At 37.6% G+C, this 27,757-nt stretch overlaps 1 protein-coding gene across 1 annotated transcript in view; it reads right to left on the minus strand.

Annotated features, from left to right (window-relative positions):
• The window catches only part of LOC114243329 (TBC1 domain family member 12), a 56,747-nt gene continuing 28,990 nt past the window's right edge, over nt 1-27,757 (minus strand). The window contains exons 2-8 of the mRNA XM_089731134.1: nt 21,339-21,599; nt 9,591-9,797; nt 7,886-8,483; nt 7,244-7,372; nt 6,425-6,617; nt 1,299-5,197; nt 1-1,047 (exon numbers count right to left, since the gene is read on the minus strand). Coding sequence (XP_089587260.1) covers nt 4,983-5,197; nt 6,425-6,617; nt 7,244-7,372; nt 7,886-8,483; nt 9,591-9,797; nt 21,339-21,599 — 1,603 coding nt within the window. The 3' untranslated portion in view covers nt 1-1,047; nt 1,299-4,982. The remainder of the gene's footprint in view (nt 1,048-1,298; nt 5,198-6,424; nt 6,618-7,243; nt 7,373-7,885; nt 8,484-9,590; nt 9,798-21,338; nt 21,600-27,757) is intronic.

Genomic DNA, 27,757 nt, shown 5'->3' on the forward strand with positions numbered 1-27,757 from the left:
TTTTCTCGCAATATTTATTTTTATTATGTTACAAAATGATTGATTGGGGCATGATTTCGTTTTAATTAAACATTGTATTTTTTTTATTTACAAATAACCTAAAACTAGACTTATTTTAAATGGCAATTTAACATTAATAATATCAGTCCGAATCACGTGTGTTTTTATAATTATTACGTACTTCAAACGAATTTTAATTTTAAAATGTTGCAGTTAAATTTCATTATTCTTTGAACGATTCAAATGATTTACTTCATTAAATTTATTTTCCATGCTTTTCTGATTTGTTTACCTACCTTATAAAATAACAAAATATGAAGCCACTCGTTTAAATTCGGGGTGATATTTTTTACTACTATCCAGAACTTAGAGCGAGACAGCGATAATACTTTGCTCGTCCCTCCTCATCATTAATAGCTATAATTTAACGGTTGTATTTGTGAGAGAGATAGCGCTATCTCTTTCTCGAGCTAGATGATACAGCAAGTTTAGTCTCACATACGACCTAATTATCGGAGCGGTCATTAAAAGTTAACTTATGAAAAAATAATATTCAAAATATTCTTCGTTTAATATCAATTCTATGCCAAAATGGTGCTATAGTTTATATAGTTTTAGATTATAAAGTACCGTGGAAATAAACATGTATATCTGTCCCTTTTTCACACCAAACAGCATCGGCGTAACATTAAATAACACACTTTATCATTTAAAATCCGTAATAAAAGTTTAAATCTAGAAATGTTCTAATAAATAAATATTGTATTTTTCTGTGATCTCGAGTTTTAAAGTTACGTTAATGAAAATTTATCTTATTAATGGTCGCATTGACACAATCTAATATGTTAGACCGACTTGTTATTTGAAAATGAAATCTTTGATTTAGTACTAAGAACTAATTTGTTTAAAATTCTGCTAATTTTTCTTCCGTATAAACATACTTATCTCGTTGGGCGGTATCAAAATAACAAAAATTTATATAAATTTAATATTTCATGATTAATTAATTAAACAATACTTCAATAAAGAACTATCGACGTAAAAAAACTGGTGGTAGGACCTCTTGTGAGTCCGCACGGGTAGGTACCACCACCCCGCCTATTTCTGCCGTGAAGCAGTAATGCGTTTCGGTTTGAAGGGTGGGGTAGCCGTTGTAACTATACTGAGACCTTAGAACTTATATCTCAAGGTGGGTGACGCATTTACGTTGTAGATGTCTATGGGCTCCAGTAACCACTTAATACCAGGTGGGCTGTGAGCTCGTCCCCCATCTAAGCAATAAAAAAAAAAAAAAAAACGAATATTTGTATTTTATATGTCATTTAAAAAGATTCGAGTGCAAACGTCTGGTCACCGTCCTGTGTGCTTAGGTGCGAGTTTTTTAACGTGCTCGATAGCGTAAAAGTTAACCCAATTTTGTATGCAGTTGGAACAGCGCCCCTCGCGACAAACGTAGCCAACGATCCAACTCCATACAAATATGAGCTAACTTTTACGCTATCGAGAACGTTAAAAAACTCGCACTAAGCACACCGGTCGAACTCGTCGATTACGACGAAGAGTTCGCCGTTAGAACTAACCCACAGACACAGCCCACTGAGTTTCTCGCCGGATCTTCTCCGTGGGTCGCGTTTCCGATCCGATGGTAGATTCAGCGAAGCACTGCTCTTGCTAGGGCTAGTGTTAGCAAATTCCCTCAGGTTGAGCCCGTGAGCTCATCTACCCGTCAGGGCGTAAAAATGACGACTCATATGTTGAAATCCGTCAAAAGGTTCACGTTGTATGGTACCAACGAATTATACCACTTACATACATACGCTCAAAGAACATAACTATTTTACAGCAGTCGCGTAAATAAATATATTATTCAATGAGTACACGAACAGACGAATCTCAGATACGTACGTATAAATACTAATATAAATAATAGGTATACTAGATAGATATACCTAGTATAGTATCAATTGTACTCGAAGGGTCAATACTAGGAGTATCTGGCTCTGTGGGAACATACGAAACGAGACAATAACTGTCTTTCACAAAACACTAAGTGACTTGAAAATACAATTTGTAATATTCTAGTAATATTTTGTATGTTGTACATCTCGTTCGAAAAGAGCCAGGCCGGACCTTCTAGAATCTTCTAGAAACGCGGGCCGAGTCTGTGGTGAAGTCATGACGATTGAATTACGCTTAAGGCCTATGTACTGTACTCGATTTAAAAAATATATATATATATTTTTAGAATCAAATCAAATACTATTAAAGCCACTGGCGTAACCAACCTCATTAACTGAATATCATAATTTATTTATTTGCTAGAGATTTTGATGTAGCGTCCCTTATGTAGCGTATCATGATGTACACACATATTTTTTTATATAGTACAAAATATATTAACTCATAATAATATAACGCATTACATCTAATTATTTATAATAATATATCTCTAGCGAACTATATATGTATATATTTACAAATAGTTCAATGATACAAATTATCTATTAGGCCGGTTTACTACTCGTTGTTTGTTTCCTTAAATATTAACTTACTAGGTACATAATAATATATCTTTAATATGTACTTTATGTGTATATATTTTTAAGATGGTTCCGTAAAACAAAGACAAACAGTACTGGCGGTTGCTGGCAAATCATTTAATATAACCCAATAAATTTTTTGTTAAGAATATCTCAATCTGGGCCTATTGAAAATTGATAATTAATAAAGTGAAATTCAATTAATTTTTTATATTACTTAATTGGTTCACACTATAATATTGTTCTTCGGATTTTGCAGCTCGTACACACAATTAACCCTTTGATTGCCACGTGTAGGTCACCGGTGACCTACGCGGCGCACTGAAGTAATTATGTTGATTATTTTTACTAAGGCGCTTGGATTGCCAGACCTTTTGTTTTTTAATGTATGTTTTTTTTATTGCTCGTGTAGGCAGACCAGCATACGGCTCACCTGATGGTGAGTGGTTACCGTCGCCCATGGACTTCAGCAATGCCAGGGGCAGAGCCAAGCCGATCCCTACCGTTAAGTAAATTATTAAGGAAATTTAGTCTTTTAGGTATCTTAGAAATAGATTCATTCTCAGTATTTTATTTATTTATCATTATTAGTAAATATTTATATTTATTTATTTATTGTTTTGTCGTATAGTTGTAAGGAATATTGTGTATAAATTCAGTACTTTGTCTTCTTTAGTCGTGCGCACATGGCTTATGTTGCAAGCCAGTTTTTGTTTTTTTTACTTGTTATTTTTTGTGTATCTTTTTATCTTGTAATAAGTATGGTGTGCAAAATAAAAATAAAATGATTTTTTTTTATCCCAGGATCTATTAGATATTCCGGCGCCTTAGTAACAGAAATCGACATAATGACGTCAGAGCGCCGCGTAGGGCACCGGTGACCTACACTGTACTCAATGGAGTTAAAACTACTTTTACGGTTAAATCTCGGATTTTTTATTGTCATTATATTTATTACATTATGGTCGTCTGTATCCACGAAAACTGTAGTAAAATTATAGTTTATCGAAAGAAAAAAAAATTGTTTAAACCCCGTCTAATAATTTTGACATCTGACATTCGTCGGCACATCGATAAGCCAATTAACAACAGAGAGATTAATCCGTAAGTGTTTTTTAACATCTGCATCACACAATAAAGTAACATACAAAAAATTTATAAATAATTACTACAAAGACAAGATGACATCATTATTATTTATATTATTTATTAATCTTATAATATCTTTATATTCACACAAACAGGTACACGATCGAATAGATTCATTTTAAGATCCATCCTCTTAATACGATTCTTAAAAAAAAAACTCTTTTACGACATAATATATTATATAGGATACTGCCATATTCAATATCGTTTAAATGATTAATGTGTGTCATTATATTATTTTATATCTTATATTCTTATATATTCATAAAAAGATCGCAAAAAAGAAAAACAATAAATTGTGTATTTTAATAAACAGTAAATAAATATTTATTATTGATGATAATTTTATTAGTCATAAGAACAAAAACACTGTTGATACACCATAAACAATTTGATACTAGGATATTTAATGAATTAAATTATTTCTATTATACAGCGATATTGGTTTTACAATAAACTAAAAGGGGCCCATCGCGATTATGCCTTTAAGTTGAACAAATTATTTATTCAATATGGCAACATTTTTACTGAGTTTTGATTTTCGAAACACCTTTCTGCATCTAAATGTATTTGTTAACTCAATAACAATATAAATAAATGTATGATATGTACCCACTTACTAGACATATTGTGAAATTTTAACAGTGATTCTCTTATCAAATAAAAAATATTTACATTAATAGTTTTTGTAATTCAAATCTAAATAAATTCGGAACGTGAAAGTCTTAGTAAAATTTTTATTTCATTATAATTATATATCTATAATATTATTTACAACACGTCAAAATTCAAGATCGTATTGTCTGGCCGCCATTTTGATTTACGCACGAATCACAAAATGGCCGCCAAACTATAGTATTTTATTACACGCAAGACAATCGACAATATTACTAAAAAAACATGAATACATTTTATTAATTCGAGTCCTATCTAAATTTTGAATTTCAATGGCGAATTATTATATGAGGAAGAGACATACAATGGCGTGAACTCGGATGTACATTACAACATTTCGAATAGAGCCTTAATGTTATTATAACGTGTTTGTTATACATACATTAAATGAATATGAACTTTGAGGTGTCTGTGATTATGGTCGAATTTCGATTAATAGTTGTAAATGGTTGAAAGAAAACTATGAAGTAACGTAAATCCGACTTTATGCCGTTGGGGGTGGGACGAGATTGGGTTATCTATTCAGACTTACTTGTCCGCGGGACTACACAAGCCGACCCGGAACGACAGGGCGTCCACGATGTGCCGAAAGCCGTACTCACTCCACTTCCTCGGATATCATAACTTGACCGTGACGTCATCGTCCAGGCTCGAGTCCACCTCGCAGCACGAGACCAGCTCCTCGAAGCTCATGCCGTCCAGGGTCATCGACACCGACGATATGCTCTTGAACAGCGCCTCGGGGTCCAGGTCCTCGGGTAGCTTGGTGAGGAACTGCGCCGCCGATATAAAGTCCATGTTCTTCAGCTCGTCTTGGTACAAATGGAGAATGCCTGCAATTGAGCGCATGCCTACGGTTAGTTTCCGTTGTTTGATTAACTCGGTGCGGGCTGGAGGTGGTGAGAGCTCTCCTGTCCAGTCTGCGCGATGAAGGAATGAATCCTTCCTTTATGTCGGAAGTTGAATGCATCGCGGTAGATAGAGCATGTCGGTAGTATCAAGCAGTATCAACCCATCAGACGTCCTACTCTAGATTATTTATTTATTCAATTTAATACAAAGTCAGGCTTACAGTTTGCAAAAAAAACGCCTAACTCGTTAACACAAAAAACATTGTTAAAATTAATAAGTATTATTATTATGCTAAAAATAACATTATTTTAGACAAAAGTATTCCCCAACTATCGGCAAACACGTCAGCATCTTGGATTTCGGACAGAAATTCGTTTAACAGCTCAATTGCCCTGGCCGTAGATATGACTGAAAGGTTTGATATATAAGACAAGAATAGACCTGACATCATTTCTCATTTTTTATTGCTTAGATGGGTGGACGAGCCTACAGCCCACCTGGTGTTAAGTGGTTACTGGAGCCCATAGACATCTACGACGTAAATGCGCCACCCACCTTGAGATACGATCTCTAAGTTCTCAGTATAGTTACAACGGCTGCCCCACCCTTCAAACTGAAACGAGTTACCGCTTCACGGCAGAAATAGGTTGGGTGGTGGTACCTACCCGTGCGGACTCACAAGAGGTCCTTTTTTTTTTTTTTTTATTGCTTAGATGGGTGGACGAGCTCACAGCTCACCTGGTGTTAAGTGGTTACTGGAGCCCATAGACATCCACAACGTAAATGCGCCACCCACCTTGAGATATAAGTTCTAAGGTCTCAGTATAGTTACAACGACTGCCCCACCCTTCAAACCGAAACGCATTACTGCTTCACGGCAGAAATAGGCAGGGTGGTGGTACCTATCCGCGCGGACTCACAAGAGGTCCTACCACCAGTAATTACGCAAATTATAATTTTGCGGGTTTCATTTTTATTACACGATGTTATTCCTTCATCGTGGAAGTCAATCGTGAACATTTGTTGAGTACGTATTTCATTAGAAAAATTGGTACCCGCCTGAGATTCGAACACCGGTGCATCGCTCAACACGAATGCACCGGACGTCTTATCCTTTAGGCCACGACGACTTCAGACCACCAGTACAACATTCCCTTATTTGCTCGATTAATGACGCACCTTGAACGCAGCGCTACAAACGAACTGACCTAGAGCAGTGTTGAAGAGGAATTCGTCTCCGTCCCTGAGGAAGACGTCCCAGACCCTGCAGGCGGCGTCCAGCGGCATCGCCTTGGCGAAGGCCGTGTACAGCCACTCCACCAGGTACAGCTCGGGCGCCACCGCGTCCGCGAGCCCCGGCAGATTGTGCCGCAGCAGCGTCGTGTAGGCCTTCCATAGGCGCTGCAATCATACGACGATCATACGACGTTCAGACTTCGAGTGTGGGACAGCTCTAATAAAAGACGATGCGCGTGCAACTTGGTGCACGTGAATGAAGTGAAACTTCTTTTTCGATGTGTAGTGTTATGGCTTTCTTAATTTTTCATCCTTAAATCATATTGCTCTTGTAATAAGGAATGCTGTGTATAAGAGATACTCGTTGCTAATGCTCGCGCTGTCCTATAGCAGGTACACTACGCGCATGCGTTCGAGTGCCGCGCATTCACTTTCGCTTTGTCTCGTTCTAGTACGGCAACCTTGTTGGAAGTCGCATTAAAAGTTTTACTTCAATCAGAAGTCTAACTTCAATAAGCAACTGCGACTTCTCCTGTGACGTCTCAAGGTTTCAATCAAATTTTCCCTACCTATTCACTGGTATGCTAAGGAGCTATTCCAACTACGTGCGGACGGGTAGGTGAGCTCATGGGCTCAACCTGAGAGAATTTGCTAACACGAACCCTAGCAAGTGCAGTGCTTCGCTGAATCTACACCGGATCAAAATCGCGACCCATTGAGGAGATCCGGCCACAAACTCAGTAGGCATTCCAGTCTCTTAGTGACTGGATCTATGCAAGGATCCCGGGTACCTGCATGGTGGCTCCGTCCCTGGTGAAGGCGGCCCGCAGCACGCCGCCGTGCAGCAGGTTCGCGAAGCACACGAACGCCTGGGGCGCCTCCATGTTCAGGATCAGAACGGCCGCGATGAACGACATGCCCTGCAACGTACGTCCTCGTAGTAAGTAGCACACAAATGTACAGCGAATAATATAAGTCGTCGTGGCCTAAAGGATGAGACGTCCGGTGCATTCGTATGTAGCGATGCACCGGTGTTCGAATCCCGCAGGCGGGTAACAATTTTTCTAATGAAATACGTACTCAACAAATGTTCACAATTGACTTCCACGGTGAAGGAATAACATCGTGTAATCAAAATTATAATTTGCGTTATTACTGATGGTAGGATATCTTGTGAGTCCGCCGTTGTAACTATACTTGAGACCTTAGAATTTAAATCTCAAGTGGGTGGCGCATTTACGTTGTAGATGTCTATGGGCTCCAGTAACCACTTAACACCAGGTAGGCTGTGAGCTCGTCCACCCAGATAGGCAAAAAAACAAAAAATAATAATTATAGATGAGCCTGCAAAGCCGGATGGTACGTGACAAAATAGATATCTGGAAACGTACTATGCCGGCGGTGCAGTGGTAATAAATTTACATGAAACTCACTTGCACATATCCGATATCGGGTCTATAGCACACGTAGGCGGCCAGCAGCTCGTGCAGCACGTCGAAGTACGGGCCCCCGGGCTGGAATATGCACAGGTGGGGAAACGTCCGCGCTATGTCGAGCTGGATCAACTCCATTGAACATTCGTCGTTGTAGTCCAAGAGATTAGGGTCCGATTTCGAGCAGCACTTCTTCGGCTCGGCATCGGGAACGTGCGATTTCAAATTCTGCTCGCTGAAGTTCCTCGGGATGCCCAGTCGATGTTTCTCGTCGTCCGTCTTCAGTTTATCGATCTTCGCGTCCGTTTTCGACAGCATCTCGTCGAATTTCCGATGTTGATCGTCGCTCTTCATCTTATCTATAGCCTGGTAATTCTTGTCCTGCTCTTTGTTACAGCAACATTCACGTTTGTTGACTTTTAACCGTTTCCTCCTCATTTGCGACTCGTGCAGCCTCTGTTTGGCTTTAGCGACGCACTCCTGGTACGTCTCCGAGGTGACGTTCAGTTTGTTCTCGATGGCGAGCTGCCAGACTTTGCCGCGTATCGATGGCGGCAGACCGCTCCACCAGAGTTCGTGAGTTCTCTTTGCGTTTCTCCTAAAATAGATATTAAATTTACTAGAAGTTCATCAGCGGTGGTCTTGATGTCTTTTTTTTCTCCTACCAATTCGGTGGTAGCCTAAGAGGCTATCCCAGTTACGCGCAGACGGGTAGGTGAACTCACGGGCTTAACCTGAGGCACTAACTAACACTAGCCCTAGCAAGAGCTTCGCAGAATCTACCACCGAATCGCGAACCACTGAGAAGATCCGGCGAGTAACTCAGTGGTCTGTGTCTATGGGTTAGTTCGGAGTGGACGAGTTCGACGAGAAACTTGGTGTCTTATCGCACTGAGTATTTCTACTGACAGTTTTCGTAGGCTGGCTATTCGCTAGTTCTAACCGTCAAAAAATTATTCAGGTTATTTATAGTGGACGATTGGCAACTTTAATACAAGATGGCAGAAGAAAAAAAAACCTAACCTAACCTAATTGCGTTTCTGTTTTTGTATTCACAAACATTAAGTAAAAGGATAAACAGACAAAGAGCGGCGCGTAAACAAACACGAGTGCATTGTTTGTAACAAAACGCTTGACCCGGTTAGGTGCATGTGACACTTTTAGCATAGACAAACAGACTCATCCTTGGATGACGTCGTTAATGGCTGTTTACAACTATGGGCTGTTTACAACTATGGAGGGTAGAGGTAAGGAGAATCAACTGTGTATATGAAAAGTGACCATCGAGATGTATTTGAGTACCATTCACGGTTTGCGAAATAAAATCACTCTAGGTGCACGTTTTCTTGTAATAATTATTTAAGGTTATATTTATTAAAATATTTTGTACAACGTAAGTTGTTGAATTTTTCAATAACAATTAACTACTTTAGTCGAAATGTTTTTTTTTTTTCTCGACATATTTCTTTTTTTTATGTTTGAAAAGTTACTGGTGGCCCCGAGGCCTTTCCAGTTTTACCAGGGCAGGTGGGCGAGCAAAGGCTCAGCCGGGAGACCTAACGGGTTCGACGTGAACGATGACCGGCATTTGCGTTGTAAGCTCGTCCACCCATATAAGCAATAAAAAAAAAGCATTACGAATTCGATAAATTTTCGTGCTTGACGTACTGACCAGTCTTAAGTAAGATGAGGACAAGAAACTTACATGTTAGTCCAATCGGGTAATATGTTCTGGATCCACTCCTTCGCGTGTCTGGCGAGGCGCTCCTCCAGCCGCAGCGACTCCTGGAGTCTCGCGTGCCTCGCGGCCGCCTCGCGTTCCACTCGTCTCCGAGCCGCTTCGACCATGCGAGCGTGCTCCGCTTTGTGCCTCATCGCCTCTTCCGTACATTTCGCTGGTAGATTTGATGGTCTGAAAATATAAAAAAAAAAAAAAAATGCTTAGATGTGTGGACGAACTCACATCCCACCTGGTGTTAAGCGGTTACTGGAGCCCATAGACATTTACAACGTAAATGCACCGCCCACCTTGAGATATAAGTTCTAAGGTCTCAAGTATAGTTACAACGGCTGCCCCGCCCTTCAAACCGAAACGCATTACTACCTCACGGCAGATATCAATCCTTTTCTATTACTGACATCATTCTACATTTTTTCAATCTAAAATACGCCATTAACCGATATATCTTGTCGATTCGAGATCGTTATTTAAATACGTTCTTTACCGTATCAACAGGACAAACATTAAATGTTTGACTGAGTTTGACAGTTACTTTTTACCACCAAACCATAAACCCATAAACATTTTGTTTGGGAAAATGATTTTTCATTTATTTAATTTTTTTTGTAAATTCGATGATGCTGATTCCGAACTTGACTAATTTATTTTTATTTTACAAGTACACAAGTCACGTCGCATGAGTTATTTATTTATTTATTTATTATTATTTATTTATTTATTTATTTATTTATTTATTTATTTATTTATTTATTTATTTATTTATAGTTATACGAAGCGAACAAAATCTGTCTAAGCTTAATATTAGCTACTAGACCACAAGAGGAAGGTGTTTTTGTCACGAACACTACTTTGATCGATTCCTAATCACCGTAATAATCCATTAAATACCACAGTTCCAGAACATTATTTTGTCACACTGTTAAAAAGAAATCCCTTTCTTGTCGATTCCATTAATTCAGTTTCAGTTAATGGAAATGTACAACTGACAAGAGAAAAGTGATTATTAAAGTGATGAGATTTAAGTGCATTCAACGAGCCGTGAAATGTAAATGAAACACAAAATTTATTTACATAGTCCATTGCTCGCTGATCATACACATCGCATATTCAACTTTTGTTAAGGCATAGTATACTACAGATATTTTTTTCTCTACATAATCATAGTTACTGGTGGTAGGACCTCTTGTGAGTCCGCACGGGTAGGTACCACCACCCCGCCTATTTCTGCCGTGAAGCAGTAATGCGTTTCGGTTTGAAGGGTGGGGCAGCCATTGTAAATATACTGAGACCTTAGAACTTATATCTCAAGTTGGGTTGCGCATTTACGTCGTAGATGTCTATGGGCTCCAGTAACCACTTAACACCAGGTGGGCTGTGAGCTCATTCACCCATATAAGCAATAAAAAAAAACTTATCAACGTTTTTTTTTAACGTAAGATACAATTCGCTGTCACAGTCTTGAAAAACTAATGCTCTTCGCCTTAAATGTCCTATTAAATAAATCTGTTTATTTACATTTCTGTATTAAGAAAGCGAATCGCGTTTGTATGAATGTATAATTCATTACATACCGAACAGTTATCGTACTAATTGAGGAAATAATTGCATCTAATCTTACCATTCAACGTTAAAAATTAACTAACATAATAGAATATTGATGCATATTATTATTTCAATTTGTTTTTATTACCTTTTTTATTTAAATATTAACTACACACCATTGTGACACACGTGTTATCTATATTATTATATTGTCAAAGTTACTTATGAGACTAAACCTAGACTAGACTTTTTTCAAACCTAAATTTATAATTAAGGCGTCGTCCTTCTGGCGGACCATTCGCGCCGTATATTAAAAAAAGTAATGCATGTAATTCAAACGCTGTAGAAGTGGAATCTTTAGAAGTGTGCTATCTCATTATCTATCAGACTAAGTCCGTCACCGCTCATAGATGAACAGATAATATGTTGGTATCTTATATTATGGTTGTCTCGATTTTTCATTTTATCGAGTTTCAGATCACAACGTTACTTAAGAAGTTTTTATTTCAAACACATCAGGATTTGAAGCCGTGGATGAAATTTGGTTACAAAACAAGGGAAGATATAGGCAACGATATACGCGAGTGACTGAGCAGAATATTGCCCAGTAGAAGCCTTCAACATCACGGAAAGCACGTGTCTTTTCCTTTGATACAGAAACCCATTGCCGCGATTCAATAATTACATATATAACACAGATTGTTACTCAGAAATACCATACAGTACATCTCATCGTTACATTTTTAATGACCATAAATGACACTTTAACTCATTCAACATTCCAAGCTCGCACCTGAATCGTAAACATTCCGTACGCTGCATAAACAAAAATACAAACAGCCTCGTTCGTCATACATTCCGATATTCCTTTTCCTATGCTGATAGCCTTGAGAGACTATTTCAGCTTCACCCTAACATGAGGTGAGCTCACGGAGCTCAAACCGGAAGTGTTGCTAACACTGGCCCTGCCCTACAAAAGCAGTGCTTCCGCAGAATCTACCATCGGATCGGAAACGTGACCCACTGAGAAGATCCGGCGAGAAACTCAGTGGGCTGTGTCTATAAATTAATTCGCTCGTTGAGCCCTTCGTCGCAAGCGACGGGTTCGACGAGGACGGTGTCCGGACATTCCGAAAATGAATGTTCACCTATTTATAATTTTATCGGTTTTTATGTGTCCTCTGTGAATAGACGTCGTCTCGTTTCCTTTCTTTGTTCGTCTTGGTCACAGACTTCACGCTTCAACGAAGGGCGTAATGAATGTCGGAGCCCTAACTAGGTTATGCTGAATGAAATGTTAAAAGATATAACAATATGTATATGTCGGAGGAGAAACGCCGAAGGAATGTTTTTAAAAAGTGTGACGTCACCATTGCTGACGTCACGGTCATTAAGTTCTCGACGATGACTCATGTTTGGGCTTCCAAAACAAAACTTCACCAGAACTTCACAATAACTGCTTATATTTCACGAGAAGCGTGACAACGTTCAGAGAGATCCGTACTGTACTACGGCTCGGACACGAATGAATAAACGCTAGACAGCACGGCCGTATTTATAGGACTTTACACGTCAGCGTGTTGACAAGTATTAAACACGTGAGCGTGTTTACAAGATTTTAAAGTATTGAAATTACAATAAAAGGGACTGTTTAACATCAATTTCTTATCACAGAGTAATTAGTTGATGATCAGTAGGTAAATAGTCATATTTGCGCCGACACGGCCATACTGACAGGCGGTGCGCGCTCTGCACCGGCCTCGTTGATTCTCGTAGGTTTTTTCTTTGATTCTCATTGACCTGCAGGAATAAAAAGTTTCTCTGAGTAGCGCATCTGTTATACTTGCGTTACTTGTAACTATGTAGGTTTGAGACTTATTAATGCGATTTGATTGTAGGGTTCTCGGAGGGTATCGTAGGGTTCTCGGAGGGTATCGTAGGGTTCTCGGAGGGTATCGTAGGGTTCTCGGAGGGTATAGTAGGGTTCTCGGAGGGTATAGTAGGGTTCTCGGAGGGTATAGTAGGGTTCTCGTAGAATTCTCGGCGGTTCTCGTAGAGTTCTCGGCGGTTCTCGTAGAGTTCTCGGCGGTTCTCGTAGATTTATTTAAGGTGTTCGGATAAGGATGTTGTGTAGTGTGATGTTGTGGCGTACACTGTGCTACTTATGTAGTGGGCGTACACTGTGGTACTTATGTAGTGGGCGTACACTGTGGTACTTATGTAGTGGGCGTACACTGTGGTACTTTTGCCGAGGCGTACACTGTGGTACTTTTGCCGAGGCGTACACTGTGGTACTTATGTGGTGGAACTTTAGTAATCAAAAATAAAAACTTATCTTTGAGTGTTGATTTTGTTGCTCGACCATGCTGATTTGTGAAGTAGATGTATAGGCTCATCGGCTGTTGCTGGAGGGTAGTCTTCTTCCGCCGATACGGTTATCTGGTCACCAGGTTGTTGCTGAGCGGAGGCGGCGTGTGATCCCACTTCTGATGTCGGAGGAGAAACGCCGAAGGAATGTTTTTAAAAAGTGTGACGTCACCATTGCTGACGTCACGGTCATTAAGTTCTCGACGATGACTCATGTTTGGGCTTCCAAAACAAAACTTCACCAGAACTTCACAATAACTGCTTATATTTCACGAGAAGCGTGACAACGTTCAGAGAGATCCGTACTGTACTACGGCTCGGACACGAATGAATAAACGCTAGACAGCACGGCCGTATTTATAGGACTTTACACGTCAGCGTGTTGACAAGTATTAAACACGTGAGCGTGTTTACAAGATTTTAAAGTATTGAAATTACAATAAAAGGGACTGTTTAACATCAATTTCTTATCACAGAGTAATTAGTTGATGATCAGTAGGTAAATAGTCATATTTGCGCCGACATATATAACATGGAATAATTTATATTTTAAAGTTTTCAAATTCAAAGTTTACGTCTTAAATTTGGTCAGGACGTTAGTCGGTTACTATTACTGTAATTACATTTACAACTGCGAACATTTAACTTGAATACAAAAATCTTCTGACCATTTTTGTGCTGTGAAATGTACACGAGCTGTCATTAACTTAAGCGAACTCAGCTTGAATGTCAATGTAAAGTATATTCATTGTCCATCTTTAGGAGAAAGGGATTTAGTCGAGGCCATGGGGATAACAAAGTTGGTAACTTATTTACATTTTACTTTAATAATTTTCATTGCACTAAATGAAAATTAATTAATAATGTAACGCTTACAAAAGGTAATGTGGCGTTGAACGAAGAATTAGATGAACGTGAAAATAATGATAAGTCAAAAAACTTCAAGCCATTGTTTGACGGGTCAGCGCACAGAGACTAAGAAAATTCTTTTAACAAGTAAAAATTAGTAGACGGCATTAATCACGGACTATTATACAATGTGATGTTACCAAAAATTCTGGATTAAATTGGTCAATCAATTGATCAATACAAGATTTTTTTAATTTAAACGCATTTTTTTGCATAAAATCATTTTTTATTACACAAAACAAAAGATTCTTTACGACTAGTTTATAATCACACAGTTTATGATAAGAATTTGTGATTACCGTACCACGTGCTTCTCGTAGCGATGCCTCGTAACGATCATGAATTTGATGGATTGTTAATTAAGACTGCATTACAAATCAAACAAAAATAATCCACTAAACACAAGCAAAAAATCGGAACATTACCAATACTATAAATAAAAATCATCGGTACACAATGTAGGGGAGCATTTAATTAACATTCTATCCGATATCCCCTAACGTAATTTTCGAGGATACCCACGTAAACGTGTGCAGTCACGAATAGCTTCAATCTTTTTTTTATAATTAACATCTACTGCGTTTAGTTACGGTTTTCAAGTGAAAACATACTTAAAAACGATATAAATATTACTGCTACGTCCTCAATAAAAGATGTTCTCCAAGCCATTTCCTTCGGATATATGATTTTAAAGATACCCTACGAACAAAGTTGTGACAACTGACCGTTCTCGAGCGCAAAATATAATTGTCGTGTGTTTTAACAGTGTGCACGAATTATCATATTCTTGCGTTCCTTCATTGCCGAGTGTCGGTATGAATAAGGTGTTCACTCAATCACACACCAATCCAAAGTATGTGTTGGACCCAAACAGCACAAAAGACCTACCCGTATTTCGGTTGCGTTAGATGCAGATGCTACATCATTTTGGTACTGAATATTTTTGATGGGAAATTACTATTAAATTAGGTTGTATTTTATTTTGTATTTTAATTAATTGACGGTTATATTCCGAATAACACCATTTAGTCAAAGCTGTCCGCTTATTGTCCCGAATTAAGCTTTCGTTAGCTATTATCATCACCATCGAACACTGATATAATATCTAAGTCACGTGGACGTGCTTGAACTAAGAAAGACTTAACGTAACTGCGTAGAAAATGAACTTTTGAAGCCTTTAAGCAGCTAAGCTTTAAAACTTTAGAAATTGGAAGTATCGCTCTGGGTGATCAACAATCTACAAATCTTTATGGAAGATTTATCTTTCTTTATGGCGAGGAATACCATGTTTACTTTTGGAGAGTTTCATTACAATTTACTAGATATTTTAGTCGATTCGGTTAATGAAGAGAACCAAATTAAATAACAATTGGCTGGGAAACATACTTTAAGACTATAGATATCTAAAATCCAACTAATACTGAACCGTCACCAGATGAACACCATTACGTTGTTATAGTTTCTGAAAGGTCAAAAACAACATTACAGAAAATGTCGCCCGATATGAATAAATACTGCTGACATACATAATCGTAAATCGATTTATTAACGATTATCGAACTAACGCGCATCCGAATCGTAATTATGTCCGAAAAACCATAGAACGATATGCGTATTGAAGCACAAGACAGTCGTTTATCGTTGAAAAGTCAATATTAAAACAATAATAACTACATAAGTAAAACACTCTGTAAAGCTGAAACTTTTAATAGACAATCACTTTACAAACATAAACATAGTACATTCATTGAAACTATTGTTATACCGTCATAAATAAAATGCTATTTGCTTTTGCACTATTTTTATGATCAAAGAGAATTGTCAACTAGTTATGTTGACTTCTATGAAGCTCAAATTTGTATGGAGTTAGAACAGCACCCCTAGCGGCAAACGAAGGGAAACTGTTCCAACTCCATACAAATTTGAGTTAACTTTTACGCGATCGAGAAGTTAAATACTCGCACTAAGCACACTGATATGGTACACTTGCATTAAAACTGTATAATCTCAAAACTTACTAATTTTACAGGATTGTGTTTTAAAGGTTTAACATATTCTGATATTTTTAATATTAATAATCTTTGCAACATTTATTTTTTATTACCAGTTACATTATCTGTCTTTTAAAGTAAGATAAAATTATGTATTAATTTTCGTAATAGAAGTCAAAATATAGGAAAACTTTAAAAAAAAACTAAAACTAAATAACGCTCTTTTGACAGTATTTATGAGAAAAATACTGGTGAAACCAAATGATTCCACATATTAACTCAATTTCGTATATTTTTGGAAATTGTACATTTTTAATGCGAAAAGACGATATATCACAACAATGCTATATTGATATTGGACAGAGAACTATTTAATTCTCCAACAACAAAGCTACGTATGATACGTGGAACAATTTTAAGCATATTCCAACGCTAATAACAGTCTGTATCGAGTCCGCGCCCGACTCTGGTGCACTGTAGCTGGTAGTTAGCTCTGGTATTTCCTGTTGCATTAGTAGTACAATTACGCACGATAAGTTGCAGCTGCGCGCGGTGAAAATTCAGAATCGTGGGTAGTATGAGAATTCAAAGTGTTTTCGCCAACCGCAGAAGTGAACATTTTATCTATGCTAATATTATAAAGAGGAAAGATTTGTTTGTTTGTTTGTATTGAATAGGCTCCGAAACTACTGAACTGATTTGAAAATTTCTTTCACTGTTTCGAAGCTACACTATTCCCGAGTGACATAGGATATAATCTTTTTTGAAAAAAAATAGGGATTTTTACTAAAACTCCAATAATGTAACCCAAGGTGTAAAAAAATTACCTAAAATATTCTTTACATCGCGTGCCCTGCGAAAATTATTGATGATAGATAGCATAAAATAATGTACTACGACTTTGTAGAACACATTATTATTTACAAAAAGTGTCGCGACAGCATATGTCTAACTATTATAGTATGCCACAATAAGTGTTTTTTTTTTATTTAAAAAAATAGAACAACGTCAAATATCGTTGAAATTTTTGTTAAAGACCCGAGCGGAGCCGGAGCGGGCCGCTAGTCTTCAATAATCACGTGAACCATACGCAAAATTGATTTGTTTTCTTCATACGGGCATTTGGATTTATTCAAACGATTAAAAAAAAGGTTAGAACGAATGAGTAAATTAATAAAATTAAAATAATTAACGCGAGATGAAATCGTAAAAATATTTTATTAGTTATTTTAGTATAATTTAAAAATAATGTATTTATTTTTAGTAATTTGATTTAATAGTTTAATATTATCAAAACTTTTCTATTTATGAAGAGTCATTAATTTTAGTAGTTTGTTAGATACTACATTGACTATGTTATTGATATAGATGATGGCTCCAGCAGATAGTAATCAAACAAATATATTATTTTCTATTAATATGTAAACTGTATGACGATTGAATCTAAGGTTTATTATTTTACGAAAAATAATATTCAATTTTTTTTACTACTCGTGGACTGGGCTGTGTACAAATTCACAACACCTAGTTATAAATATAAAATACATAATATCTATTGGTGTTAAAGCGTTTTGTGGCCCGCACGGATAGGTACCACCCCCCTGCCTATTCCTGCCGTGAAGTCATAATGCGTTTTGGTTTGAAGAATGGGGCAGCCGTTGTACCGTAAAAAACTGAGACTTCGAACTCATATTTCAAGATGGGTGGCGGCATTCACGGTGTTGATGTTGGTGGATTTCGGAACCACTTAACATCAAGTGGGCCGAGAGCTCGTCCATCCATCTAAACAATAAATAAAGTCTACATTAAAGCGTAAAAGTATGTCTAGAATTTAGCGACGAATTTTAAAAACGTTGGAAATTAAAATTATGCAAAATTATATAAACTTTTTTTTTTCAACAGTCTAATTTTCTCTTTATATTTTCGAGTATAATGAGTATTAGACGCGAGATTAAACTCTAAAGAAATTCACTTTTTGTTAATTTAACGCCTAATTTCCCCTTTCCATTCATATTCATATAAGACTTCTCATTACGTAATTGTAGACATGTTTTCTATCTGCAGAGTCATCTCGTAAATATTGGCGAACGAATTGCGTGCAAATATTAGCTTGTCTGACAATGTATACAGCAGTACGAACGTAAAAAAAAGCTTTAAAAGAGTCAGACTTCGAACAGTGTTGCGGTACAGTAAAAGCTTCCTTCATTCGAGTTTTCACTATTAGCGGATTAAAAAAAAATCCACCCAATTCCCATATACGCGGCTAAAGATTTCTTTATTCGCGGATCTAATTTGTACATCTGTACATACATACTCATTACTAATAGGATTCTAATATGTAGGTATCTAACCGAATATCCTTTATAAGCGCGTCGTCAAATGGACTAATAAAAAGTAAAATAGACCTTATTACAACTACTACAAAAAGTATGTTTTATATTTTGTGACGTACGGAACGTATCCCCCATAATCCCATATATGTGTAAATTACTATTCCATATTCACGGGTTTCTGTATTCGCGGCATATTTACGGAACATAATACCATATGACTAAAGAGCTTTTACTGTATATTCCTGTCTAGAAATATTGATACTTTTCGATTTGATCAGTGCGAGTGAGAGACCATTATACCAAAAACAGCGAATAAAAACCGATTTTTGTAAACGAAATCAACAAATAACCCAAAAAAGTTAATCTTAATAAGATTATTCGGTATGTAAGGTTTCGCGTCACGTTTTAAATAACAAACGTTATCATGCTACACGTGTTAACGCAATGTAATCCTAGTTTTGCATGACTATAATCTTGTTAGTTGAGAATCTTTGCGATGTATAAACGTAATGACCATACTCCAAGCCGTTTTTGTGGATATATTTTTATTGTTTTTGTTTGCAAATGAGCATACGACACACCTGAGGGTGAGTAGTTACTGGTGCCCATGGATGACAGCAATACCACTGCCAAGTCGCGGCCTATTCTGCCTTTTGTTGTTTGCATTAATGGTTTTTATAGCCACCTACATTTCAACACTTTAATAGTCGAACTAGGAATGCCTAGGAATTGCCGGTAGGCAGCGGCTTGGCTTTGCCCCTGGCATTGCTGAGGTCCATGGGCGACGGTAACCACTCTCCATCAGGTGGGCCGTGTGCTTGTCTGCCTACAAGGGCAACAAAAAAATTTATCGTAGGTTAAAGATAGTTGAAATAATAGTATGAAGTTCAATGATGGTTTCAACCCACAAATGTTGGATATCCTTGTATAATTCGGCAGCGATGTCATGCGTGCCGGACAGGAGTACGACAGCTGTTGTAAAAAAAAAAACTAAGACTTCTAGACTCCAGTAACCGCTAAATATCAGATGGCCCGTCTGTTCTTTTAATACAAAACTCATATTTGCACCAACAAAAACAATGGTCTTTCACCACAGCTTATTAAAATTGCATTAACGTAACAAGTAAATTAACTACATTAGTTTCGTTATAGTTAATTTTAAAGTACGCTTAATGCTATTAGCTTATGTCTGTCGGAGCGTGACCAGCGCGAAAATCGTGTTTATTCGGACAACGAATGTCGGTCAGGAGGCACACTCGGCAAGTCGAGGATTATCCGTTTTTCTATGTTAAATAGGTCAGGGGTCATTGAACCTTTCACTTTTAAATATCAAACAGCGACCTGCTTCGGCTTTGTATGGATGCGTCGGGAGATTACATTGAAATTCTACGTAACTTTAAATCAGTACATGCCCACTTGACAAATTATTTCAATGACGTACTTTGTCCCTTAATACATGGAGCTCAGCCCCGGAATCTCTCTTTATAGGAATACATACCTCATTTGCGAGTTTTTTTTTTAATAAGGTTTTTTGCTATAATATAAGTTTAAAGTACATGATATCCCAAGCAAATGTCGACTTTTCTTAACATTCCATATGACTATAACTCATACATTACTTCCGGTGGAAAAATACTTATTAACTGAAATCATAGATCAAGATCCATTATGTGGTTTAAAAAAAACTAAGCTCGCATAAACAAACAAAACAAGACACTTTATTGACACGCTTTTATTAACTTTAACTGTCTCTTTCTCTCTCTCGGTCTATCACTATGTGTCTCTCAGTTCACTGGAATCTTTCAACGTTCTTTTCACGGAAGACATGTCGTCAAGTCAGATTATCTATCGAACACGCGTCAAAGACCGATGACGGTACAATAATTTTATTATTTTTAGTACTAACTATCCTGTCCAGCATCGCCAAAATAAAAATTATAACTATTTTAGAAACGCTTGCTATAAAGCGTGTATTTTTTTATTTTCAAACGATGGTTGTTTTATTCTGTTTACTACTTAATAGATCAGATGAACTCAGTTGTGGCTATTATTAGTTTCGTAACCCACAGATAGGAATCTCAACAATGGTTGAAGTGTGTCGACTTTAGTTTTTAGTGGTGTCTCCTTATTATATGCCATTGTATCAATACAGACCGTGTCGGGTCAAAATCCAAAACTAATGATTAATAAACACTAACCACTAGATAATACGCGAATGTTATTATACATTTCATATGACCGATAGTTGAATAAATATTTTGGGTTAAAAATCTTATTTTATTATCGTTTTTTTAATGCCTTCGTGGATAGCATAGCACTCACCTTATTATGCCAAGGGCACAGGCAAGCCACTGACTTTGTGTTTAAGTAGAATAAATGCGTCCTTGGGGTTATTGTGCCCCTTTACTGAGGATCGGCAGAGACCCCCTTTGCCCTGGCTTAAACTCCCAGCCCACCCGGACGGGGGTAACTAAGTGTGTGGTCCCACGGAAAGCTCTCAACACTTCGTCTGTTATTTAAGACGAAGATTTTCGAACTCAAACCTAGAGGCTAGTTCCTTTTCAACTCACCTATCGTGCTGAATCAAGGCTATGGAGCTAGCGACTAAATCTTCAAACTGTTTCTCGCTGGCTGAACTGCCCTGTCTCTTGTGATGATGAGGAGTATTCGAAGCTGAAGACACGGGCGTCAACGATTTCGGGTTTTCGGTGGTCAATGTTTTAGAACTGACATTGCCACTGGACTTGCTTCCGAATAGCTTCCAGGATACACCGGAGGACGAGGAGTCGTGACTTTTAGACGAACTGTTGCTCTTCCACGGAAACACTCCTCTGTAACAATAAAGAAAAATTTTAGGCATTTGATATATTTGTTGATTTTGATTTAGACGTTAAAACCTTAGGAAAATCAAGACGTCACCAGTATGCGGTCAAATCCCTGCCTGCTACTGAACTCTTACTCAAACGTGATTTTCAAATGGATATTCCATAGCGTTAAAGAATAATGTTAACCTACATTAACTAATAGTATCCTTACAAACCGCCCTTCGAAACGAGACATATGAATTTACTGAACAATGAACAGGTGCTGTAGGAGCTCCACAAACATTACTTATTCAAATCACAAAGCACGACGAAAGAAAACAAACAATAAACCAGTCATCAAGATAAAGTACATTCCGGTAAACATGTGTGCTGTGCGTTCGCGTACGTGTGCTGGATACGTGAAGAGATTTGAGTCTATAATGACAAGGGAAAGTTTCCGACGAAGTAGGATACAGCTTCGCTTAATTATAACTAATTTTACGACTACTACGGGCGATCCGTGACCACGAAAACTGTAGTGTTCGAATCGACCGAAATAATATAAAGAAAATTAAAAAAAATAACGCGAAATTATGGACTCGTGAAAACTAAAGAAAATACTATTCCACTTTTATTTGGTAGACCAATTTCAAATTTAATTTACGATTTAAAATCGTTTCTCAAGAAAAACCTGTAGCTTTCTATTACCTTTGGGACGGTGTATGTAGTCACACCGGTAGATACTATCGTTCTGCGTATTTCTGCTACAAATGATCTATTATAATATGTATATAATCCGACCGATTTGATAGAACAGACTTTACTAGTGGTCGCCCGGTAGTCGAAATTCGACTATAATTAATTGAAGTTGTAAGTTTGTACACTATTATGATTGTATTTTATACTTCTATAATCACAAATTTCGCCAAGACTACACTATAAAAAATATTAACAAAGAAAAACAATATTTAATCTATATTCTCAATTTGACAACAGACGTCAAGAACAAAAGGCTGACAATAAATAGTATGCATACGTGTGTGCGTCAAATACGTGGTATATAGTGTGTGTAATGTTTTTTTTATTGATTTAATGTAACTTTTATGCATTATTAAAAAAAAAAATATTAGCATTGTCCACTTCTTCTCTATATTCTGTATAAGTGTGGAAAAATTTCATACTCCTCCGTCCGCGCAATTTTCGTAAAAAGGGATACAAAGTTTTTGCTTCACGTATATATAATAAATACGCTGTGATATTTAAAGAGAATCGGTTTTCACTTATTATTAGGCAGGCCGTGAGTTCGTTCACCCGACAGAGCAAACAAAAATTCAATAACATCAGGAAAAGCCCTGAGCTGGAAATCGATCAGCCCGCACGGGTATGATGTGTCACTTTCTTTATACTTATATGTACATACAGCGAAAGAAACATGCGTGATAAAACTAGTTTTATTCCATGGCAATAGAATCGTCATCCGTTGCGCTTGGAGCCCCGGATAACCACTTGACATCTGTACATTTATGACATTAAAACAGCTATTATCAATCTCAATAAAAACAATTTCAACTACACGAGTAAATAGATAGTGTGCGACGTTCACACACACATACGCCAAACGGAATGTGATTGTGATAAAACAGACACAGACTTTACTGTACCGCGCAGACGTGTGTGGGTTGAGGATGTGAGATAATTAGTGAATAATTGTCGTAATTTATAACTGTTATTTTATTCATTTACAAAGACAGACGAGTTTGCGGCCCGTTTGAGAGTCGACTGCGCCTCTTGAAGCTGGCAATACATTGATCGCAGCCAAATCTTAAGCGCCGTTTTAAATGCAAAGTTGGTAAGCTTTTTTTTATTATTGCTTTTGTAGGTAGACGTGCATACGGCCCACCTGATGGTGAGTGGTTACCGTCGCCCATGGACTTAAGCAATGCCAGGGGTACAGCCAATCCGCTGCCTACCGTTAAGTACTTTCCACAAGCCTCGTGAAGAGAAGAAGGACAAGTCATAGTGCTCGGGAAACACCGTGGAGGGGAGCTCATTCCAAAGCCGGTTGATACGTGGCAAAAAAGATCTCTGGAAACGCACTGTGGATGAACGCAGTGGCTCCAGGTAGTATGGATGAACTCTACTCCGGTGGCGGACGGTGCGATGTTACGAGAAGATGGAATAATCTCAAAGAACTTCTCAGAGCACTCTCCATGAATGGTACAAAATACAGAGAAAGATGAAGTCCCTCCGCACGCCCAGAGGTTTCAAACGATCCGTGAGAAAGGGATTATCGACAATCCGCTCCCAAATACCAGCTACTTCAGCTGGTATTTGGGAGCCCCGGCCCAGAGGTGGGAGCAGTACTCCACGCGAGGACGGACTTGTGATTTATAAAACAAAAGTCTTTGTCCAGGTGTGAATTGCCGCTTCGCTCTGTTGAGGGCTCCCAGCATTTTTGATGCCAACTTGACTTTGCCCTCTAAATGACTCCGAAACTGGACATCACTCGAAATGTCGACCCCAAGTATCCCGATACTCGTGGAAGGTTGCAGGGATACTCCATGGAAATGCGGCATCATGATAAAGGGGTCCATCTTCGCAGTGAACGCGCAAACTTGTATCTTCAACGGGTTGAACTGAACTAAGTTCGATTCACCCCACTCGGAGACTCACCCCAGAGAATTCACCACTTCAGACACAAGTTTAAAGTGATAAATATACATAAGTAAGCAGCGTCTTACCTGTACCTCTAACATTCTTATTGTCTATTTAGTTACGATAATAAATTATCATCAGGTGGGTCGTACGCACGTCTGTCTAGCATGGCAATAAAAAAATTAAGCAAAGTGTTTGTTTATTTTAAAGGCTCCTAATCATTATATGCTACGATGTTGATCGGCAGATGAGCTTCGTCCCACCATGTTTATGGAGTTAGTGGTGTCGAGGCTTCACTGGGAAAAATATTGGTACCTATCCATGCTGGCTCATAATATCATTAGCGATACAAATGTGAATATTAAAAAAACTATGCCAATTTCATAAGTACAAGTAATGAATGACACAACAAAATTAATCCGATTAAGAAATCGCGAGCAGAATTAATCTTTCCTCGTTTGCATCATATACACACACAGGCATTGACACAGACTTGTAGTATAAATCTGAATAAAATTCATTAGCGATCTAATCGCGGATCGATTATGTTGAAATTTATGGTTCGGAAACGGTAAATAATCGAAACGTAAAAGTGATTTTATTCGGCTATATTTAAAAAAGAATTCTTAAATAGCAATATAATCCAATGTAACGTGACAAAGAAACTTTGAAAACAATTTTTGATCATGACCACACACCTTTCGTATTACCACCTTTTTTTCCCTACCTATGCTGATAGCCTTGGGAGGCTATATCAGCGTTACCGGACGAGTAGGTGAGCTCACGGGGTTCAAACCTGGCGAAGTTCCCAACACTGGCCCTAGCAAGGGCAGTGCTTCGCAGAATCTACCACCGGTTCGAAAATGCGACCCACTGAGAAACTCAGTGGGCTGTATCTGTGGGGTATGACCACTGGTATCGCATATATCTATCGCATATCTTTAACGGGAAAAATGTTTTTGTAACTCCCAATGAACAAAAATCTAGACCTATATAAATAAGTGAAACGAAAATATTCGCGTGTAGTTTTTGTCCTTTTCTTTTGTTCTCTCTACCTCTAGATTATAATCTTTTTTTTTTATTGCTTAGAAGTGTGGACGAGCTCACAGCCCACCTGGTGTTAAGTGGTTACTGGAGCCCATAGACATCTACAACGTAAATGCGCCACACACCTTGAGATATAGTTCTATGGTCTCAGTATAGTCACAACGGCTGCCCCACTTCCCCCACTGCCCCTTCAAACCGAAACGCATTACTGCTTCACGGCAGAAATAGGCGGGGTGGTGGTACCTACCCGTGCGGACTCACAAGAGGTCCTACCACCAGTAATTACGCAAATTATAATTTTGCGGGTTTGATTTTTATTGCACGGTGTTATTCCTTCACCGTGGAACTCAATCGTGAACATTTGTTGAGTACGTATTTCATTAGAAAAATTGGTACCCGCCTGCGGGATTCGAACACCGGTGCATCGCTACATACGAATGCACCGGACGTCTTATCCTTTAGGCCACGACGAAGCCAATTTTATACTCTCAGTTATATAAAGCACATTTTTCACAAAAATAAGTACATTATAACCAATTAAAATTTAAAATTGGCTCGAATGTCGAGAAAGAAGTAAATACAAGATCAAATTATGTAAATATTATCGATCGCAGGCAGTCAATTGGAAGTGTACTTCTAAAACAATATTTATTTTTCAAACATTGTCTCTGTTCCATACACTCTAATTAATAAGTCAGTCCAATAACAGACATGAAGAATTTGCTTCAACGAATATGTCCTTGGCGCAATCTGCGCTATATTCCTATATTGAATTATTTATAGAGGTTAATAAAACACTTCTAAAGGTTAAGATCGTTTTCTAGTCAAACTTACGTACAGACAATAAAGCATCGTTTTGAACTCCGAAATCAATTTCATTTTAAATAATATTGTTTTGTAATTACGAAAAATAAAAGTAACGAACTCAGACATTTAAAATGGAAACAGTTACTTTTACAATACTTGATAATGAAAGCTATTAACCACTATAATTTCATTCATTATCGTTATTGCTGAAATAATAAAACAAATAAAAATCTACTTTAAAACGACGGAAGAAAGTTTATATTGTTTGTATTTCGAACATAACGACATAGACGATAAAAATAATATCTCGTGTGTTATTAGTATAGAAAATATTGAATTTCCACTTCATTTAGTATTTTAATTTCGACCACAAACGATACTAGCACTAATAAGTAATACAGTCTAAAGTAGAAATCTGATCGTACGATCAATATCACGTATAGGGATAAAAGATAAAATCAAAAAAAACATTGAAACAGTTGTTATTGAACTTAATTATATGCAGAAAACTGGTAATGGAGCAGTCTTTACATAAAATGATGCGAAGCCCACGTGCGATTTCGTCGACAATGAACTTCACGGCAAAAATGTGAATGTAAAACTTCTATTTAAGCTTACTCAATCAAATGATGAACCAATATGAACACAACGAGTTTGATTCAAAACTATTTAAGTCACAGTAAAATCACAGTGGAAGAGGCTGAATGAACCACCATGCACAGGGTTTAGGTTCGGTCTCATGTGTGTGCAATTATAGCACGACGTTCGTATAAAGCACAAGAGATGGCACGCGAAAGCCAAGACCTTAAAATTTTCGAAGAATACTTTGGTACTCGTACTAACTAGTCCGATTATATCGATTCTCGGGTAGACTAGATAAAAAGTTGGAGCTGAATAAACAAACAACTATGACGATGACTAAATTGCTCTTAAATTCGACAATAATTATAAATTTATATCGATGGAACAGCTTTTATCGTATCGGTACAAAGGCCCTATCTTTGCCGCCATACTTTCCGATTTTAAGGGTAGGAACCGTAACGCCTTTACTCCTATTTCATTCATATTTATAACCTACAGGTACCTCAAGTTAAGCGGTAACATAATAATATATATGTACATGTATTTTTTGTTTAAAACTTTAACACCGGTCCACAAACAATACAATTACAAAACATCAAAAGAAAAATGCATTACATACACACCATGGGTGTTACGGAACAAAAGCCTCTAAAACAGGTTTTCCAAACGATTGTTGTCGAGTTTAATCTGTGAATGCAGAATAAAAAGGCGGGAATCGTGCACGGCAATGGCGGCGGCGTGCGCTTGGCACCGAGTGGTACGGAGCGAGTACGCAGCGCATTCAATTACCACGACCTGTTGAGTTACCTATTAGAAGACGGAGCTGTAGGCCGAGACAAGAACACATTTCATATCCAATAGTTTTGTTACTTGTAGTTTAAGATACAGATAGCAACAAGCAGATAACACGATAAAAAAGTAAATTTTTACCCACAGATAATACATAAGGAAAATAAGTTGTCTTATTCCAATTGGTTTTCCCTAATTTTTTGCTTTGTAAAGAATGAAATGTCACTAACTGTCTGTCCTCGGAGATATTTAATTTTAGTTTTTTTAATAAAATGTTAGCTACTCGAATGCTATTGTGCGTAAAA

The sequence above is a fragment of the Bombyx mandarina genome, chromosome 11 (genome assembly GCF_030267445.1).
Source record: "Bombyx mandarina strain Sakado chromosome 11, ASM3026744v2".
Taxonomy (NCBI): domain Eukaryota; kingdom Metazoa; phylum Arthropoda; class Insecta; order Lepidoptera; family Bombycidae; genus Bombyx; species Bombyx mandarina.